The sequence below is a fragment of the Accipiter gentilis genome, chromosome 30, assembly GCF_929443795.1.
Source record: "Accipiter gentilis chromosome 30, bAccGen1.1, whole genome shotgun sequence".
In the NCBI taxonomy this organism is placed as follows: domain Eukaryota; kingdom Metazoa; phylum Chordata; class Aves; order Accipitriformes; family Accipitridae; genus Astur; species Astur gentilis.
The window spans coordinates 9980475-10002389 of NC_064909.1; the positions used below are offsets into that span (position 1 = coordinate 9980475).

Consider the following 21915-nt stretch of genomic DNA (forward strand, 5'->3'; position numbering starts at 1 on the left):
ACAAAATCACTGAACATGAAGCCCCTAAGCCCACCCTATAGCTAATCATTAATGGGTTATTTTAGGTGTAAGTCTTCATGCTCATTAGACTTGGTTTTATTTCAGATACTTTTGAAAAGATGCCAGTGAATGCTACCTATATTTAAGCTCTTTAACTTCTAAGAAGTTACTTTTTAGAACATAAATATTTGCCTTACTGCAAAGCTATCTTCTTCCTTTGGAAGTCTAACCTTGCAGCCTCTGCACTGACTCCACTCTAGGTAACTGAGGAAATTCCCTTGCAGAAGCATTTGGATGAAAGTGTCTACAGAGCAACTTTGTAGTAAACCAGTACTTTCAGCTCATTATAAAGTGTGGCATGTACACAAACTCACTCCCCTTTACTTAAAAAAGCACACAGATCTCAGAGAATAATCACTTTTACTATGATTTACAATAAAAACCATTTACAGCATCTCTGTGAAAAATAATGCCATTTTGAGACTGGCACAGATGTTTTCCATTATCAAAGAGGAAGCTAATGTAAAACCTTTTCTTTTTGCCTTAAAGACTTCATAAAGTAATTTAAACATTTAAAAAAAAAAGTCTCTTTAAAAAGTCTACACAACACTAACAAATCAGCATGCATGCAAACTTATTTAAACCGGACCAGCAGTGCTTGAATTAACCTTTAAAAAAATAATAATAATCACATAAAGAGAGAAGGTGAAGGTAACTTTACCTACACAAAAAGTCCTTTGGATATTACCGTTCAATAAGCCTGAACTCTGCTAGCAATGGCAGGTGGTCAGAAGAGTTATTTTCATTGGGAAGACCATTAACAGTCCAAAGATCTTTCTCTGTTAGAAGTGCCAGCCTGCCAAGAAGTTTCAGACCTCCATGAACAGGATCTTCTGCTCCTGGTTTAAAGAAAAAAAAAAAAAAAGTAGTGACATTCATCATTGTGGGCTAAAAAAAAAAAAAAAAAAAAAAAAATCACACATACATACGCACAAGGAAAAAAACAGTATGGCAGAAATAATCTGAAGTCATTATTGTTCCATGCAAAATCACCAATAATGTAGTTCAGAAATTCTTCTCGCTTGCTATTACTCTCACAGTACAACTTTGAGCTCTGCTGATTCTAAGTACTCTGCACAACACTACCCCTCCATTTTGTGGAGGGATAAATTGAGGTAGAAAGGGAAAGGGATTTATTTGTTCATTGTAACTCCCCTAAAAAAGCCTTATACAATCCAGTCCGATACTCTAGCACAACAGCATTGCTGAACAGAGCTGACACTTGCAAAATTAAGCATCTTTTGAGAGTTACTGGTTCACATAACATTTTATTTCTGTATCCTCAAGCATGCAGTTCTCCAGTAGGCAACTCATACAAGAACTCTTCTTGCTCATAAGGAAGAAAGCCTTCTGGCATTTCCCTTCCTATCTGTTCACAAGAAAGGGATCTTCCTCCATTATTTCCTGCTACCTCTTGCTATTATCACCTAAAAAAACCAAACAACCACTACAAAAAAAATCCCCCCCCCCCCCCCCCCCCATATTGCTCATGGAAGAGGGGAAGATGACTCACAGCTTTGCTATTATTACACCTTATTATTACACTATACTTGAAATATTTGTGTCTTCATTAAAAAAAAACCAAACAAAACACAAACAAAAACCAGAAAACCATCATCAGCAAAGAGTAACAAGCTTTTTCCAGCTCAAGTAAAGAAATTCCATTGAGAATGAGATCATTCCATGGTGTGTCAAACTTTTAGACTTCTGGAGCTATCTACTTGAGTGAGACGACTATTCAGCAACCCTAGCTATTGCTTTCAGAGCACAGAGATTACTCTGAGCAGGTTGGGTGCTCTCAAGACCAGCACAAATGGCAGCTGTAACTTCGACAAGAATATTTTCTATATGAAAATGATCAGCAATTTCAGAACTTCCTGGCTGAACCTGGTATTGGCTTACAATTAGGCATATTTTAAAGAATTATCCAGCAACTGTTAAACTCCTCGGATAGTTCAACAGCTTCACTCCATTGCCATCTGACAGCTTTCCAGTTCTCTAACAATGCAGCAGCTGTTTACTGCTGCTCTGAAGAAAAGTTTTTTACTGCAAAAATGTCTCAGTAGCTCCACAGCACACATTTGCCCAGCTCTTGAGCCAAATTTATCATTTGACAGCATCTGCATGGCTACGAAGGAACAGTTTATTGCTACAGAGAGCTTGGTCTGCATGCAGTGATGTCAGCTCAGAGTACTCTGGAAACAGCATAACTGAGTCCTGCAGGACTCAGGCAGATACTGAATGCTGCTTTCACAGTAAATCCTGAATACCAGACCAAATACTTGGCTAATCATGACATAGACTAAAGCACAAACACTTTCCGAAAAACCCCCTTTAAATGGAAAAAAAAGTGATCCATCAGCCTAGACCACATTTAATACTCACTTGTTCAGACTGAAAATCCAGACTATTATTTAGTTTCTAAGAACTACCAAAAAAAGCTACAGCAGTTTAAACTACCTGGAGAATTCAAGTTTGGTCTCATTCTGTACTCTGATGTGGGGTGAAGAATCTATTTGAAAAACAAGTGCAGAAAGAAAAAAGTGCTATAGCTCTGCTGGGACAATGATGGTGCAAGAAAATACATAAGCAGGCACATTAGGATTAAATTTTGCACTCTGAAATCACACAGCATTCAGAAATTATTTAGATACTTCTCATATCCTAGTTTTTCATTCAAAGCTTTTATTTGTGTTGTGAAGCTTTTGTATTTGATATTTTACATTAAGATAGCATTTACTGTGCATGTTACGACAAATGAGACATTGACTCAATGAATTTCAACAATCTAGTCTTAAGGTATAAGAGATGAAGGTGGTATTTTCATCTCGTGTATTGAAAACAATGTTAATTCATAAAAATCAGTTGCAATCTATAGCAGGAGTAGGAGTGGAATCCAGGTTTCTTTGTTCTGAATTCTGCGCAGCCATTTATCTGCTAGCACTGCACTGTGCAATGACCTTTGACGACGGCATAAAACACAGAACTAATGATGACATGGGAAAGCACGCTGCTCAGAAGTATCCACGGTAAGAGCACAAATGCAGTAAAGGACAGCACTGTGTTACCCATCAAGAAACACACCCGCGGAGGTACCACGTCTTTCTTGCACCATCTGGTGAGTTTTGGCTGCAACTGCAATCAAGAGAGTGACAACTGGGCATGTGCAAGTGACTGCTCTCAGAGCAAAGGCCACAAGAGGTCAATTTACTTGACAGACATTTCATCAAGACTATCTGAAAAGTAACCTTCTAAGAAACAGTTCATTTATCAGTTTTAATGCACATCATAAGTTGCTGTTTACCATTTTGTTGATTAAATGACTGAAAATAGTACTTCCTTGTAGGTCTGGCCACTAAGGTCCTGCATGAGTTACCGACAGCAGTATTTCTCAGGTGCTACTTACACAGCTGCTTTTCTATAGCCTCACCTCTTGTCTCAATACTGAGATGGCAACTACAGGAACGTTCAGTTAGGTGGAAAAGTTTGCCCTGTGTGGCACTACAAGTCCAACTATGGGGAGCTGACAAGGCCAGCCACATTTCTCAGGTAACAGCTGACATTCAAGGCACTACCACAAACCTCCAAGGTACTTCATATGGATTAAATTTTCACTACATTTCCCTTAGAACAGCATCCAAATGTTCCTATTTAGCATTCATGAAAAATAATTCACCTGGCTGGACAGCAGTATCATCATTTGCTGCAGAATAGAAGATATAATCCACAGTGACAGCACTTCGGGAGTGACAAGTTGTTACTTCTGGTATCCCAGTTTCAGGAAAGTAATGAGAATATACTGAAGACAATTTAAAATGATGCTGCAATTTTGAGGATAACCTAAACAGGAGTCAAAAGAAAAGGTTTTTATTTTCTTGTCTTTCCAAGAAAGAATAAGCAATGAAGAAATACCAAATAGTTCCTGGTTACAAACAAAATTAATTATCTGGATATGCAAACTAGCGTTTCTCTCATGTGATCAACCCCATAGCCTTTTGTGTTAGTGGCCTAAACCTCTGAAGGCAAAATGCAGGCAGCTTTTTCAAGTAAAAGGCAGATAACCAAGAGCCTATCAAAACTGGCTAAACTGACACTTCACATATACATAGCTTTCACCTCCATCTACACTTTATGTGAAGATTTCATGTGTCCTTGTTCAGCAATCTGTCCCTGACACATGGGTAGAAGTGTCCATGAGAGCAGCTTACATGAAAACAACAGACAATGAACTCATCTAACCAGGTCCTTCAGCATTATAGAGAAATTAAGATTTTTAGTTGTTTTTTTCTCCCCTAAAGCTATCAAGTGCTTTCATGTTAGGCTGTGCCTAAGTTTCTTTCTTCCACTCAGGCTCCCATTTGTTTCTCCCCATCATGTTATCAGTCTGTTCCTCTTCAGTTCAGCCCATCTTGTCTCACCTGTTTTTTCAATCTTGAGAGCAAACTGCAAAACTGCACCTTTCAGCAAAAGAGCTCCTCTCTCCCTCCCAGCCATTTGCTCCCATCAACACTGCAAATCATCCATCCCTCAGCTCTACCTGCCTCACCTTGCATGGCTGCATTTTAAACCTGAGCTGCCATGTGTTCTGATTAAAAACCAAGCAGTTTAAAGAACAAAAATCAGCATGTTACCTGCCTGATTTAGAGAAGAGACACAAACATGCCAGTCAATACAACACAGAAGGGTAGTAATTTCTGCTCTTGTTAGATGACATCCTTTTTAAGATGAGGCAAAAAACCCTGCAAGCAGTGTTCAACATGTGGCATGCTATGGGTTTACACCATATAACAGGGCTTCCTGTCTCATTATCTACTGCTTTTCTCAGAAATGCCACTACTTAGCTTTTTCATCACCAAGAATCACCAAGGGTTTTAATATAGCTATCTGCAGTGATACCAAGATTTCATTTCTGGTAAGAAATGGCTGACTTGGAGCCTGACATAACACATATACAGCTAGGGCAATTTCCTTCTATGCCTTACTTTATATGTCTTTACCAGTTTGGTAAATGCAAATACATTCTTCCTTTCAAAAAGCAGTTATATTTTCCTTCTCAGCAGTCTAGTAGTTGCTTCCTCCTACAGTTTAATAAGCAAATGTTTTGATCTGAGTAAGAGTTGTACTACCAAAACCATAATACTCCAAATTTCTGGGATGCAAAGAACTTAAATTCTCCCATCCCACAAAACTTCTGACAAGGAAGATCTTCCAGTTCCTTTCCCTCCTTCATCCCAATTTCATATTGTATTATAGGATTTTATTAGCATCCATAAACCAGTATCTCAAAAACAGTAAAAAGAGAGAGAAGTGCCAACAGTTAAGCAGCTGGACAACACTGGGTTTTTTGTTCATTTCCCCCCACCTTAAAAACATGGTTGCTGCAACTGGACTGAAGTTCACAGCTTTCCTACGATATCACTACAGAACAAGATGTCCTGTTTATATCAAGGAGTGACTAAAAATGTCAAAAGCATTCTTTTAATAAGCAGACAGAAAGCACCCTCTAAACAGCACTGACACCTCGACCCTGCATTCTGAAATAATATCTGCAAGTTCCCACAGGAACACACACTCCATTATTTCCAGTTCTAGTCTTTTGCTGTCTGATCAGTCTCATGTTTAAATGGACGATAATTTTTTTGCCAGATGGGCAGACTGGGTTGGGTCAGCATCTTTTATCCACATCTGGAATCAGATGCAAGTTCGGTCTAAAAAAAAAAAAAAAAAAACAAAACACAAAAAACCCCCAACCCCCAAAACTAGGAACCATAAAGAGCCTCCATTTTTTTCCCCAACACATACTTTTCAGATGCTATTACAATCTCCTGAGTGTTGTCCAGTTTTGCTGCTTCCAATTTTTCTCCTGCTTCCAATTTTTCTCCTGCAAAATAAAAATACATTCAGTTTACATTTCAAAATAGGATGTAGGCGAGACCAGTACTGAAGAGCTACAGAAAGGAAAAGCTACAGAAAAAAGTATCTTTAAGTACACTTATTTTTTGCAGCAGGCAAGATACAATTCATAAAGCTGGACTTAATTCTTCTGTTGAATTAGTATGATCCCCTCCAAAGACTCTTTCAAATTATGTCCCATTCATTTAAAACTGTTTTTTCTGTCAAAGAAAAAACGGTGGATGAAAGATGTAGTAATACTTAGCAAGGAATTACTCTGCACTATAATACATAAACACTGAAGCAGAACGTATGTTCGTGCTGCATACGTGTGCTGCATTCTTCCATCTCTCTCTTCCCAGTCACAGCACAACTGGCTCTCATGATGCAAACACAATAGTTTAAATATTATGCACCAGCTTGTGAATGGCAATTTCTAACTATTATCTTCTTAAGATTCAAATTTGCAACTCTTTACGTGAACAAATAGCTTTAGACTCTAATGAGCCCAACAAAGAAGTTTAGCAGGCTCAAGACTCACTGTTTTTCCGTGACTAGAACAAAACATCTGTTTTTCAGTGCTACCTGAATGATATTTTCAAAGGACCACAAAACTCATCAACCCAGAAACTGACCTGCATTTTCTTCTTTTTGTTGCTGTTTTATTTCATATACACAGTTTTGTGAAATACCTAATTTTTTTGGCCAAATTGGAATAGATAAGATTCTTCGTCCCCTTGGAAACTGTTCTTGTCCAGAGACCTAAGGAAGACAACATGAACTTTTCTCAGACAGAAATGATTTAAAAACAAAACAAAACAACAAACCACAACACAAAAGCAACAAACCAAAACCTGGAGTGGACATTTTTTGTAAATTTTAAAGTTTTAAGCAAAGCAAAGCCCCACCCCTTTAGAATAAATCTTTTATAATGGCTTGTCAAATCTCTGTAAAAATAACACCACCCCTTATGTACACCCCGTTCGTTTACCCGTACCAACTTTTTTGCAGGTACCCAGTTTTTCAAGATAGTTCTTGTGACACTAAGCTGAAAGACTACCAAAACCACTTTTAGCAATATAACAGGACTGAGTATATACAGCTCCCTAGCAGACACTTACTTTATCTTCATGACGTTTACTCTTCCGGGAGCAAGTCAAGTCAAAGCTGGGCTTGAAACAACTACCCGCTAGCAACAAACACCAGTGGGGTTATTTTTTCATGTCTTCTCATTTTAGGTACTCCAGTTACTTTCTATTAAATAGCATTTGACACATCCAACAGCTACATACAAGAGGTTAGGTTCAGCATCTAATTGCATTTTTGCTTTTACAATTATTCTAGCCACTGTAATTCAAAGTTTATCTAAAATAAGAGTCATCTTTCCATGGAGTACACAGTAGGTATTTGATTAAGTAGTTATTTTATCCTACTTAAAGACTGGGACACTTAAACACAGTGATACAATCATCCTGTGGATAACTACGTTTCAAGAACAATTAATTTGTTTGCAGGTTTTTAATTTCAGAATGCTAGAAGCAGATACGATATTCTGTAAGGCACAGCTAATATACTCAAGCATATTTTAGTAAATCCACAGTAACTTTCGCTTTGCAGACTGTGTAAGGGGCCCTTTGGTACTGCAATGGAAATAATCACAGCTACAGCATGCTAGCACCACTCAGTTAAATATTTCTCTTTAATCAGAATTAATCTTCTTTTGTGAGAAGTGAAAAGCATAACCTACCTTCCCTATAGCAAGTCCTTCATAATTTAACTTTCCTTCCTTTATAAATCTGTACAATGGAGAACCAGGAACAGAATTGAAGTCACCACAGATAATAATGGGACAGAAGGTACCATCCTTCTGAGGGGCAACACTAGCAATCTCTGCCAGGAGCATTGCAAGTTGGGTCAGTTTGATGTCCCCTCGCCTTGGGTTATACAGCAGATGTGTATTGGCTATACAGATTGCAGCATTAGTTTTACAGTGAAGTATAGGCTCCAAAAGCAACACCAGTCCAACGTTATCCCTGTCCAAGAGTGGAATATCGTGGCGAAAAAATTCCACAGGGTTTGATGAAATCAGGCGAAATTTGGAAGTTTTGAAGCAAATGGCACAGCCATCAGGTTTTCTCCCTGTCCTCATTTTATACTCACAGTGATATCCTGCAAGAAAGGCAATTAAAAACATAAAATACCATTGTATAAATACAGATTATTTTTTTAAAAAATTAGAAAAACCTCACACTACTTTTCTCACATGGCAGTCAACACCTGGTCTGGAGTACCAAAGACTATGTGAATTTCACATAGAAAAGTGAACACAAGAGTCTTTCTGTCCTGTCTAGCTTCAGTTTACATACTACAGGAAACGTGGTCTGATACCTTTTGTGATGTGTAACCACCTACATACTTAAAGATACCAGGCATGTTCTTCTCTCCTCACGTGGAAAAATCCCAAACCAAAACAACAAAAAACCCCATGCAAGTCACATGAAAGTGGACTTGCGTATTGAAGTTTTTTTCTGGATGTTACCACAATGGTTTAGGAATAATACCAGAGAAGCATTCGAACCAAAAGCAATAATCCCTGTAAGTCATAAATCACTGTCTAAAATAATTCATAGAACAAAGGTCTCAAACATATTTACACAATTATATAATTATCATGTTAGCAGCAAGCTTTCAACAGGGAAACTGAGTCACTCATCAAATGACAGTATCAGAGTTCAAACAAGTCCACCTGAAAATAGTAATTTGCCAAGTTCTTCATTTTATGTAGAGGTAAAATGCAGATTTTAATGAGACCTTACTGATGTAAGAAAAAACTAATGATCTTGAAACAATATCTAGTTTTTGCCATTTTAAAATGCTTCTCTGCCCAGTCCATGCCATATGAGTTCATAAAGTACAGCCCCCATGAAGTGGAACGAGTCGACCTCTGAGCTCACACCAGTACTGGAACAGGGGATTCCTACTCCTCTCTGCCAGCTCCAGGCCATGTGCTCCTGCCACTTGTTGTGGCAATTACTGTTAACTCAGTAAGCCAACAGAAAACTAATCCAGGAATAAAAAATTAGTCTGGATAGTATTCTGCTGGACTGGTGGATTTCACCAAGGTAAAGGTCTAGTGAGTGACAGAACTAGGTTGGAAGAAGGGGCACGACTGGGAGCTAGGGAGGGGAAGAGCTACAGCAAGCTCCAGATCCTCATGTATAGCAGCAGGAAGCTCGGTTGCCCAGATGAGTCTGGCCTTACAGTGTTGTTTCACATTTCAAGTGGATTTAAATCAGTACTGCCATTACTCTACCTTCATTACAAACACTCTATTCTGAGAGCTAGACTACCTGCAACTAACCAGGAAAGAAAAAAGTATCACTCCAGTGCTGTTCCTTGAATGGGCTCCTCCTGGCATCAGGCAAGTACCAGTGCCAGGAAGAGAACGGGGCCCTGGGACTTGAAGGAGGTGCAGGGCACAAAAGATTTAGATCAGTTTAAACCACCATGGAATCACACCCCTAGCAACATGTTCCTTCCATAAATTCACAGGGGACAGTGATAAGACAGTGCTATTTAGGCTGACTGACAGTACTGGTATAAAAACTAATTAATATAAACTCACCATGGATAAAATTTAGTGCTGATATTTGGAAGATTTCAAGCCAGAAAAACTATCTTAGAAAAGCCATCCAACAGGAATACTAGTAGAAAACACTAAGGTAGTTTCAAGAGAGCACTTAATGAATTTATAAAGGAGAGTACACAACATTGTTGCATCTCATGGCAGGAGACTTGATTCTATAATCTAAGAGAGTTTTTCTGAGGAAAACAATACTGGGGCAGGGGAGAAGACAATGTATTGGTCACAAGAGTTTCATCATACCCAGGGATTCCAAACTTGACTTGATCTCTGTTCTGTAGTGGTCTTCTTGGACTTCTTGTAAACAGAGTACCTAAGGCAAAAGTTTACAATTAAAAGATATTAGTAACTACATCAAAATATTACTGTATCATATCTCTGTTGACCAGTCTGCATAGGTATTAAAAAAAAAAAATCCAGAGGCTTTTTGTCACCATAACTGCAGAAAAGGATTCACTCTCCTATAGAAAATGCTCCTTAAAATTGTGAAGAGGGCTTCAATTCCTTCCACCCTTTCTCAAACATACATTTTGAGATGTGAAATTAAATTTAATGAAAACAGTGACCTGCTAATACATTCTCAGCAGCTTAGGGGAGGGCTAAATGCCAGAGCAGTGTGGTGAAAAGGCCAAGGGCACACTTTTCATTACCTATAGAGTGGACAACAAGCTTCCACTTTATAACAACCTGAGATCAACCTCAAAATACTCCGTTAAGAATGTTCTGAGCATCTTGGAGTCTTCTCCCTGCACACTGCAGTAACACACAGATTTACAACCACCTTAGGACTCTGATGAAGGACTGAGTTCCTGAAGTTCCAGTTTATCAGTTTTTAAGAAATATCCACATGCTCATTTTCTACTCACATCTGCATCCAGCTGTTTGATTTATTGTAGAATGTTGGGAAAACTGTATGTCCAGATTAACAAGTTAGCACTGCTTGCTGAAATGCAGCAACAGACTGTACTTACCCAGCTGATGCTATCTCATTCAGGGTCTCAAAGGAGAACCAATATTCAAGCAATATTCTGAAGTCTCTGCTTCACTTTAAGGTTACAGTTCAAAACAACTGATCACCTAAAAGTCTATCTCCTTTAGCAAGAAATTCCTCTGGGCAAAGGGCACCTGCACCTACTAGGGTATGTGAGCAGCTGCTCATCATGACTCAATGCATGCAATACAAGGCATCACCTCTTTACCCCACTGCTGCGTTGTGTGGCTCTGCAGACTTTAGCAAGTACCCTGAACTGAACTGCTTTTTGCTAGAGGGGTTGGCTTCGGCTCCAACCCTTCCATCCTGGAGAACAGTCTGTTACCACTAATAGCACCAGGCAGATTGTCACCAGAGTCCCTTTGTCCAATGCTCCTCCCAGAAAGCCCACTAATGTATCTCACTGTAAAGATACATATATACAATATGTATAAATTTATTAGGAAGAAAAGCAGAACTTGAAGGGGACTTTAATGTCCAGCTTCCTGGCTATGTACTAACATAACTGCATTTTTCAAATGGTACAAGGTAATTTTTTTCTGTGGCTTCCTTAATACAACTACTCTGTTGTACTGTTTTCTGACATGAACAAGTTGGATTCTATCACCAAACTTTTAATGGCCTGAACAACTGAAGCAAAAAGTTTACTAACTTGACTTCCTGAATAAGATTAACTGTGACATGTCCTCAAACCACCCCCCCCCCCCCCCCCCCAAAACCCCACAACCAATCGAGAACACGGTAAGGTATTTTTTGAGACCCCAATATAAGCAGAAGTTCAGAGTTATGCCTCAGTAGAGAACAGCAAGCTTGTTCACAAGTCAAACAGTGCAGAGTACCAGATGAAGAGAGAAATGAACACCTCAGAGGAATACTTTTGGATCAGTCTCACATGAATGCTACTAACACCTGCATCTTTCTCTCAGCCTTGAACATTAATCTCAAGAAAATGGAGATCCACATAGCAGTCTCATCACTCCAGTCCTCATACAATCAAAGAAAGTCAAACATTTGAGTCTGCCTTCCAAATAAAGAATTCAGACGCAAGTTCTCCATTACCTGGTCTAACGAATGGCTCTGAAGGATTAGCAGCCAGATTTTAGAAAGAGACTTTTGATTCACTGAGTATACAGACTCTTGGTGTAACTACTACCTAAACAAATATGAAGTCAAAGTCACACACCTGGAAGTTAGAAAATGCCTGTCCTGGAGGTTGTCTTAATTTGACCCTCCTGTGTGCATGCATACTATTTTTCCTCCACAAAAGCCTGGCATGCAAGATTAAGTGTTTGCAAATAACAACCAACCATTCAATCTTTCACGTCCTTTGTACCAAATAACTTATGGCACAATTAAAGAGAGAGCCTCCTGAACTGTACAGTCCCAGAAGCTGAGACTATCCTGGAGAAAGGTGCCCTGCTCTCTTACTCTAAGCATCTATTGTTAGCTACTGTTACAAACATGACACTAGACTAGGTGGACCTTTGACCTATGCAAGTAAAACTGTTCTTATGTTCAATGTCTTATTTACAGCACTCTACTCAAGTGTGCTCTAGGTGCAGACTGAGAAAGATTTATGTGAAGAAAGAAGGTTTTGGAATTACAAAAAAAATTGCAGTGTATCAGCAGAACATCAAAGTCATGTCAAAAAGACCATTCTAGAAAGTTATGGACAAAAAAGGCAACTATGAGTAATATGCACTGTAGAGTTTGCCTTTTCTCTAAGTTCAGATCGCACAGAATACAGTAATTGCACAAGCATAAATCAAAACTACTGTTAAGCATGGCATAACTAAACGTTCCGTTGGATTCACTAGACAGCCCACCTATCAAAACAAGGAACAGCAAGAATTTGCTACTCCAGTTTATCAGTTTTTAAGAAATATCCACATGCTCATTTTCTACTCACATCTGCATCCAGCTGTTTGATTTCTTGTAGAATGTTGGGAAATCTGTATGTCCAGATTAACAACCGTTGCCTGCAGTGTTTGTACAGGTGGGAGTTATCTTCTAACAGATTCTGTGAGAGGATATTGTAGGACATGACTGTAAAATCAAATTTTGCCTCACTTTCTGTATTGCTTTGGTCAGTTTCTTTATTTTCAAAGATTTTCATTGTTCCACTGTGCTGACAGAAATATTCCCAATGTCTTTTGACAGTTCCTGTTAAAAGCATATGAAGCAGAAAAAGTTATGTAATAGACCATATGACTTCTTACTGCTCTTAGAAATCATTCCACTGACAACTATTTGTCCTTCAAACTGCTTAAGCAATTAATTGATTAGCAGTGATTTAGACCCTCTGTGTTTAACTTTATAGAAACATCAGTAAAAACCAAAACAAACAAACAAACGCCACCCCCCCCCCAATCTCAAAACACAGCACAAAGCCATTAATATGCCCTGGATTTCAAACTGCTTTGAAATTAGGAAACTGACATGTTCTAAGGAGATGGTTGCAGTCAGAGTACACCACCCTGCTCCCTGCAGAAAGGCTGTCAAACTGGTAAACCAAATCCAGTCTGTTGACATAGTCTTATGCTGCCTTCTGCCACTACCTCCTCAGTGCAGATGGGATATGTCAGTCTGGGGTACACCCTTTAGAGCAGCATATGGGCATCTTGTTGATCTCTTTAGCCATGACTAACAAAAGGTTAGGAATCAAACAAAGGGTTCAGCTCTAGCCTGTGTACAGTCTGAAAATCTCAGCCATAAGCTGCAACAGGGTCCATTACAGGGGTCCCAAAACATATAAGGAACCTGATCTCTCTCAGTGAGGTTGAGAAATTAAAAAATTAATAAGCCTCAGAAATACCAAGAACTTCTGAAAAGGCTTACTTTGCCTTTCTGCCATTCCTAGTTTCATACTTATTCTTAGCATTATTATATGAAAGTTTATAAAAATATACCTGCCCATCATTAAGCATCATATTTTTCAGATATGTATTTCTCCACTTACAAAACTCATGAACAAAGGTGCCTTTCAGCCTTTGTGTCTGAACTTATCTGAGAGTATACTGAGCTCCAGATATCTGTGCTATCAACCAGTGGCAGACTGCAGCTATAGCTCTTAGTATCTGCTCTATTTGGGCATTAAATTTCAGCACTGTACTTATATTATTCAGGACTTTATCAAGTATTTGCAAGGAATACAGCAAGGCTTTAAGTACTGTTTCTATAGTGGGAGAGAGGCTGCATTGTTCCTCAACAGGCATCTTTAATTACCATCACCTTACAACATGTGAGCAAAAGATAACCAGGTAGGACCACAATGATAACCACACTCTCAAATAAAGGTATGTCGACGGGGGCTTAAGAGAGGACTCAGCAATAAAGGCACAAAGCAAACTCCCTTCCTTCAGCTCCTGAAGATGGATATGATGTTTCTGAGCCTTATGGATACTTGTGTCCAAAAATCCCATTGGGATGCAGATGGCATCTGTCGCCCTTTTCAGCCATAATACAACTTCCAGTTTATTTTGTTAAGGAAGTGATTTATGCAAGAGGGCCTTAATTTTTACTGTGCTCCTCTATTTGTTTCACAGTAGACAAAACTGTCACTATCCACAATACTCAGTAAAACATTTGGATGCGATGTAGATGATTATATCTGTAATAAGCTAACACAGTTAGCTTTCAAGTTTCATGAAAGTCTGTTACTGAGTTGGGTAGACGTCTTTGCACTTCATATTGTATTTATCTGGATAAGTACACTTGCTATTTGCTCTGCCAGGCACAGTCTGACACAAAACTTGCTAACATGCCAGTGGCAGAATACAGTTATAAAAACAAAACCACACAATCACACTGGAAGCAACCACCACTAAATCTCAGTCCATTAATTCTCAGTTATCTAGGTCACAGATAACTCGACTGGCTCAGAAAGAAGCCAATTCAGGTCCAGCAGGGCTTTCGTAAGGTACAGCACAAGGAACGAAGCTATACAACTGCCAGCCCTAAAGCAAGTTAGCTAAATCTTTTTGCTTTAAAAGAGTTCCCCAAGTGAACAGACATGATTTAGCAACAGACACATGAAAGAGTTGTCTGAACCAACCTCAGGACTCCCCAGCTGGGCAATCCCTCACATAACTGACTGCATTCTACCGCCAAGAGCAGTGAACCTAATTCCAGCAGACTGTTCGACAGCTCAAAATACAAGGTCACAGACTAAACAGCATTACAAAATGTAACATTTTTAAGACAGATGTTTTCTTGAGAGAGGTGCCAAGAAAAACAGTAACTCAAAAGGTGTAGGCAATACTGCTTATAACTTGTTAGATGTGTTTAGCATTACAAATAAACAAGGAAAATGAGCAAAGAGCATCTTTTACCTTTCTTGCTGCTCTGTTTTTCTTCATTCTGTGCTACAGAAAGACACAATGCTTCCTTCTGATTGGAGGAGTTTGTTTCTTCTTCAGGAGTTGAAGTATCATGCTGGCCACTGAGTCTTCTCTTCTTTGTCAATGGCTCTTCTCCCTCAGATTTCATACTGGGGTTAGGTAGGTGAAAGCAAGAACTTTGCGTGAAATTATCAAGCTGCCAATTAGAGTTCTGAAATTGTGTCCAAGGCCCAAAAAATGGAGGGAGTCTCCAGTTTGCTGAGAAATCACCTGGAACAGGGGGTGGAAATGAGGCCCAGGGATAGTGTCCAGCCCATCTCATACAGCTGGAAACTGGGCTGTTCAAGGCAAGTATCTGAGAACCATTCCAGTGGGTGATCCAGTCTCTTCCCAGCCTCTGCATGTGACGGGGCAGCATGGAGTGTCTACCAAAGAAAGCACAGGTTTCATTACTTACCCACAACTACATCTGCCTACAGAAGGCTGTAGATGCAAGTCATCCTGGTCGTGACTTTTAGAGAAATAATATCTTGTATAAGCCAACACATACAAGACATTCAAACCTTTTTAGATACATACAAGATATTTAACCCTTTATCTAAATGATATGCAGAGTGGGACTTTTCAAAACAACCTTGTATTTTTCTCCCCCTTCAGGTTTACAAATGCCATTTAATTTCCAAACTCTATCCATTTGAATAACTATTTACAATTTATTTTCCGCCTTGTTGAATTCAACTACCAGATCTTTGAAGTGCTCAGTGGAATGACCTTTACAAAAGGTCATTTTTGCATGCTGCATTAACTTTATGATAAGGCTATTTGAAAGGCATCAGAAAACCACTTTCCTTCAAGCAGTCAGAAATTTGTTAAAAAGCCACTGACTTGGCTTAAACCACAATGCCAAGAAGACAGGGAAACAGAGGTACTAACTCTCACAGCATCCCTGGCACCAGCTTATAGACTAAATTTGTATTCTTATTTCTTTTCCAGCTGGGAAAAGCACAGCTTAGTGATTAAAGCCATAGAAAATAAGGTGATTTTTTCCTTTCTTCCAAAAAAATAAAAAATAAAAATCTGTGTGGCAACAAAAACGCAGGAAGGAAGGCTGAGTGACATCAAAATGTCTCAGCTTCCTCATTGTTTAAATAAGAAGGCATATTTTTAGCTTACAAGCAAAAGATATCAAAGATCAGTATGCCTTAAGCGGAACTAAAGCGAGAACGTCCCAGCTGCCGGTCAGCCTAGCAAACAAGCCTAAGCACAACTTCCAGCAAAACCAGCTTCTGAAACAGCACTTTCCACCACAGCGCACCAGAAGTAGCTCGACAGACGCATGAGCAAAAAACACACCCCAGGGCACCAAGGCATTACCACGGAGCCGAGAGGAAGAGGCGCCACGCCTTTGCAAAAGCCTCCTGAAACACCTCTTTTACGGAAAAGCGCTGAGAAAGTCTCCCTTCCTAAAAGCCCAGCCCCGGGCGAGTACTTCCCCACAACCACCGACACCCAGCAAAGGAAAAGCCCTCGTCCGCGACGTGTTTTGTCCACCGCAGCCACGCTCTGGCTAATGGCGGGGATTTAAAACAAGTGACTGTCCATCAACCCCCGACCTGCCCCGCCCGCCCGGGCCGGGGGATCAGCTCCCGCGGCCGGGCCGCTCGCCGGCCTCCCCCCGCCCCGGCGGGGACTCGGGGCTGTCCATGAGCGGGCAGCGCCAGCGCCGCCGGGCCCCCGCCAGCCGCGCTAGGCCCCCGCACAGGCCGCCTCGGCCTCCGCCGCGACCCCCGCGCCGCCGTTTACCTCCCGCCGGGCCCGGGCGCGGGCCCCGCCCGGGGAGGCCCCGCTATCGGCGCCGCGCAGCCCCGGCTCCCCCAGAGGGGATCATCCCAGGGCAGCGCCAGCTCCGGCCGCCGCCACCGCGCTCCCGGCCCGCCGCTTACCCGGCACGGGCGGCGGCCGCGCCGCGCCCGCTCGCTCGCTCCTGGGACTTGTAGTCCAAAGGCCGGCGCTGCGCCCCGGAGCCATGTTGGATCCGGGAGGCCGGCGCGGAAGCCAGGCCGCCATCTTGGGCCGGGGCGGGGAGGCGGGCTGCGGCTTGCCTCGGCCGCCGGGAGGGGGCCGCACCGGGGCAGCCGCGGCTGCAGAGCGCAGCAGCAGCGGGTTGTAGGCTGCTTGATTTCAGACTTTTGATTCTTTTACATGGATGTCACACTGTGCTAATGCAGTAGTTTCCACGTGCGGTCTTCTCCCTGGCCTTACCATGTGGACCCTATAGGGTCAAAGGGTCGGTCTCAAGTAAGAGCTGCCGTGGGTTTCAAGGTGCCCTTTCGGGGCAGCAGCACCATGTGTACTGCTTGCAGAAAAACCAAACCCACTCACCGGAGAGAGTATTTTAACATTCTCAGGTTAAAAGGCACCTGAAGATGCCCTGCTGAGGAGACCTGGCCTCCGGGACGGGTGGGAGACCTGCCGGCCCCGCAGGCGGACCCACCAGTACTTACCAGCTACATAAACAATCCTCTTGATCTCTGTTGATGTTGCTTGAATAAACACTTGAAACACTTTCTTGAGGTCTTCTGAGGACACAGTAAACGCTGGCTCTGTTTAGGGAAACGTAGTACAAAGCATATGAAATACGATAGTGCTGAATCGTGCAGATGCTGTGCAGGAACTGTAATAAAGTAAAATACTGTTTCTCTGCATTGCCTTTACTTGTGTCTTAAAAGTGAATGTAAATAACAATAATTTTGAAGTTTCCTCAGGAGTGGTAGGGAAGACTGGAACTGGAATAATGTAATTATGTTAAGAGTGTGCTAGTTAGGCAACATGTCAAAGACACTTTGGGTTTTCCACTTCTTGGACACAAGTTACTTACTGGCAAAAGGTAAAAATACCCATCCATTTTCTGTTAGTTTCTTCACAACGTAATAAGAGAGCAATGCTACTAGCTCCATAATACATGGGTAGTAAAAGATCTCCCAACTATATTTTCCAGACCTATGTTATTTTGGTAATTTGATCTTTTCTATATTTTTGACATATTCCTGTGTATTTGATATATTTCTAAGATAGAAGACAGTACACCATAGCTTTAGCAACAACAACAAATGCTGTTATTTTTAGGAGCAGAGGGAATCTTCCCATGGAATGCAGTTATTTTCTGTATTTTGACCTGCACAAGACGCCCAAGTTACTCTGTCACTTCAAAGGTTTTTACGTAATAGTAATCTCAGTAATGATGCTGGAAAAAGGGAAGGGGTGAAGCTTTGGTTTTTTTTAATTTAAGATAAGCCTTAATGAAAAGGAAGGTATGCTGTTAAGCATAAAAGTTAATTGTGTAACAGACAAAATAGAAGATAAGAAAAAAGATTAACCTATTAAGATGCAAATTGTTTCTCATCTCAACGTTGCTATTATTTCTTGCCTTGACCTAGGAAAGTCTTAATAAGCCAGTAACACTTAATTGCGGATTGTTTACTCTCCTCTAATTATTATTTTGTGTATCGAGGTTGACTATACCATGCTAAGAGATATTATTCAAAATAGGTATCTCCAAATTCTGGTTGTAACTAGAAGCCAAATTATTTTGAGTCATTTGAGCTTTAGAAACTCCCTAGTGAATGCAGGCTACTGACTCACTGAGGGATGTTTTGATTGATTATGCTGCACATAAGAACAGCCATGGTTGTTCAAATCAATGGTCCACTGAGCTCAGTTTTCTGCTTTCTAAAAGCAGTTAGCAGCAGATGCCTAGAGATGTGCAGGAGCTGGGCAAACTTCAAAAGGACATTCTGCCTGCCTGTAGCTGTTTTCAGCTCAGTAGATTTCCTAAGCCTGATGTCTTTGTCTCTTTAGTTACTCTCAGTGACTCTCTCCCCCAGGTATCTGAATTTGTGAACTTTCTGCATCAGCAACATCCTTTGACAAGAGTCCTGCTGGTCTAGCACTCATTATGTGAAGAACTATTTTATTATTATTAATTTTATGACCCCATTCATACCAGCTTCACTGGCCTCTGGTTCTTGTCTTAAGAGAGACTGAACAGTCCATCCCCATCCATCTTCACCATGCCACTCATGATTCCATGGACCACTATCATGTCCCCTCATGTTATTCCTTCTTCCATGCTGAAAAATCTCAGACTACTCCATTGTTCTGTGTGAAGAAGCTATTCCATATATTTGATCAGTTATTGTCCTTCTTGGTTCAACCATGGAGTTATACTGTTGCAATATATTCTTCTCTGTCTTGTTCTCTACTCCTACTGCTTCTTCTTCCTTCCTCCTACCACCAAATTGCTAACTTTGGAGTGAGACAGCATTTGAAGATGGAATTTTTTTCTCAGAACATGCATCAGTTGGCTATTGAAATTTAAATGAGGTCTATTATATAATTCATCAGGAATTAGTCAATGATGGCTTCAGTCCCAGTGATTTCTGTTTATACCATTAAAACCTCAAACTACCACATCTTATGAGACATTACAAGTAAGTAAGTGCTGCTTCATAAGGAAATTTATACCAGAACTGGTTGTTGGCTGTCTAATCACATTGTTACACTAGAGGGTTATACGAGCTGCATGATGCATCAAATAATTAGTATACCATGTTAGAAAATGTTCCTTATGTACTTGAGTGTATTTTCAACCAGCTGTTTGTTTTTTGGATGTGATGCCACTATATCTGAGTAGGTGCAAGCTTCCTATAGCTAAAATTAGAGAAGTTGAGAATAAAAAAGCATCCTTGAGATCATTCTGTCCATTTCAGATCTAAACAAACCTCAGATTAGATTCCCTAATATGTATGTTAAAATTACTCCAAACAGAAGATCTCTTCTTGGAAAGTCTCTTTCAATGAAACTTCAACTGCATCATCATTAGTATAGGTAAGCAGTCACTATCTAATGGAGTTTGATGTGTATCTTTTAGCTTTGCGACTTAGAAACTTGCTTTGGAAGAATGATGGTCAAGACTGAATTATCTCTGAGGTGCTCCTTTTGGTAGTTACTCCCATGAAGTTAGATGTACCAACACCTTGTCAAAAGATGTAAAAGACTCTTCCTCTCTCAGAAGGTGGGAATAGCAAGTGAGCTTCCAACAATCAATGTCCTCTTTCTTCCCCATTCCTTAAGAAAATGTTCCCCATGCAAAATAGACTAGACCTATCAAGCAATTCTTAAGAGATAAAAAGGATAATGAATCTTTCTTGATAATTGGGAATGTCAAAGTAATTAAAAAAAAAAAAGGAGAGGCAGGATGCTATAAAACTCATGCTTGGACTGTTTCTGTCTTACGATATGTTAGGAAGAGTCATTGTGTTCTCCCACAGAAAACTCTGGGATAGCACTATTCAAAGAAGCAGCTCTATCTGGATACTAGAACACTTCTATGTGGAGCTCCTCTGACCTGACTTTGCTAGGCTCTCCAGGACTGTCAAATCAACACCAGCCCCTGGGAAGGGAACAGCTGGTCCACTCATGCGTGTTTCCCTGACTCTGCACATCTGCAGGACCTACTTGCCTCTGGTATGCAGGTTGGAATTCCTATTATAATGAGATATGAATTGAATGAGGGCAGTGTTGAAATTAAAATAACAGTAATCTTGTAATCACTAGGAATAAGGATGAGGTGAAACTGTGGCAGTACTTCCAAAGAGTGTGACACTGAAACTGCATGGAAATACTCAACAGTGAGCTTGTAGAAGGGAATCTGACCTGGAACTCAGAAAATGAATGTGATTATAGAAAACAGCCTTTCATTTACATAGCAATAATTGGGAATGTTGTAAGAATTCACGATGCAGTTCAGTCATCCTCAAAGGAGAGACACTTGCTTACTATGAGCTTCAGTACAAGAGCCTCTCATCTTTTACAAAGAAATGCAATTAAGTATTTTTCTCTATGTTAAAGATCTGCATGAGATCAGAGACATTAATAATCTGGTAATGAAAAGATGATTTTTCCAAGACCTGCTATTAAATGAATGAAAACAAAGTGATAAAACCAGAAAATAATCTTAAAAGTTTACATAATCTTAAGTGTGATCTCTATTTGCATAGATCTACGTTGGTACAGATCCCGCTACAGCCAAGTAATTGAAGGTACCTGTAATCTTACAGAAGGAGAATGTCTTGTCGCGCAAAGTTGCGCTCCTTTGAACTGAAGCAATGCGCCTCAAACCCTGGAGAGTTTCCTCACACCAACGTGTTTCACAGACCCGTGCGCACACGGGAACCCATCTGCAGGGAGGTGTCCAGGTACAGCCTAAAGAATCTGGAGAACACATGAAACACAAACCATGGCGATTCAGTAACCATCAAACTTGCCTCTCCGTTAACATTCCACTTTAAAATCCACGAGTCACTTCTGCGTCACAGGCCTTTAGATTTAGGGCAGCCCACGGCGAACGCTGGAAGTGGTGTACCACCGCTGACAGCGGAAGGCCTTACCACAGATTTGTAGTCGCCGTGCAGCGCCTGCCTTTGACAAGGGGCTCGGTGGCCACTGCTGAGCGTAAATCCCTCACAGCCGTGCCCTAGCAGAACGCCGTGAGCGGGGACTGGGCTGCCGCAGGGCCGTGCCTGGATGATCTGACCGCGACACCTTGGCTTCACCCACGCTACGCAGGCTTTCAGGCTCCGGAGGAGGCGGCGGCCACATCCAAGCTGCCTGTTAGGAACCGGGGATACTCAAACCCGGCAGCTGGAAGCGGTGCGGGAGTGAGAGGGCCCGGCCAGGCCGCGGACCTCCCGGCACCCTGGCGGCCGCGGCGCAAGCCGCGGCCCGCCCGCCAAACCCAGTTGAAGAACATCCACCCACCCGCCCCCACAAGCACCCGGGCAGTCCCCTCACGGCCGCCGCCCTCCCCGGCGGGCCGTTGACTTCCCCGCGGCGGGGCGGGCCCGGCCCGCCCAGGCCCCCGGCACCGCCCAGGCCCCCGGCACCGCCCGGGCGGGGCGGGGCGTTGCTGGGCGCCGCTTCCGCCTCGG

General features: G+C 41.3%; 1 protein-coding gene across 7 annotated transcripts; it reads right to left on the bottom strand.

Annotated features, from left to right (window-relative positions):
* Window positions 1-38: 38 nt before the first annotated feature.
* On the bottom strand, window positions 39-21720 carry ANGEL2 (angel homolog 2). 7 transcript variants are annotated; one of them, XM_049833614.1, is made up of 13 exons: window positions 21376-21720; window positions 21032-21199; window positions 17431-17529; window positions 14918-15351; window positions 12496-12749; window positions 9839-9908; window positions 7700-8121; window positions 6588-6714; window positions 5863-5941; window positions 3737-3900; window positions 3145-3195; window positions 2521-2572; window positions 365-899 (listed from the first exon to the last, which is right to left on the bottom strand). In XM_049833614.1, exons 4-13 carry the CDS (start codon window positions 15342-15344, stop codon window positions 818-820), a joined length of 1728 nt encoding a protein of 575 aa, XP_049689571.1. In that variant the 5' UTR covers window positions 15345-15351; window positions 17431-17529; window positions 21032-21199; window positions 21376-21720; the 3' UTR covers window positions 365-817. The 7 variants fall into 7 exon arrangements, with proteins under 7 accessions (XP_049689574.1, XP_049689573.1, XP_049689572.1 ...); XM_049833618.1 differs by having other exon boundaries at window positions 381-899; window positions 5863-5923; XM_049833617.1 differs by lacking the exons at window positions 17431-17529; window positions 21032-21199; window positions 21376-21720 and adding an exon at window positions 16478-16590 and having other exon boundaries at window positions 39-899.
* Between the last annotated feature and the right edge of the window lie 195 nt (window positions 21721-21915).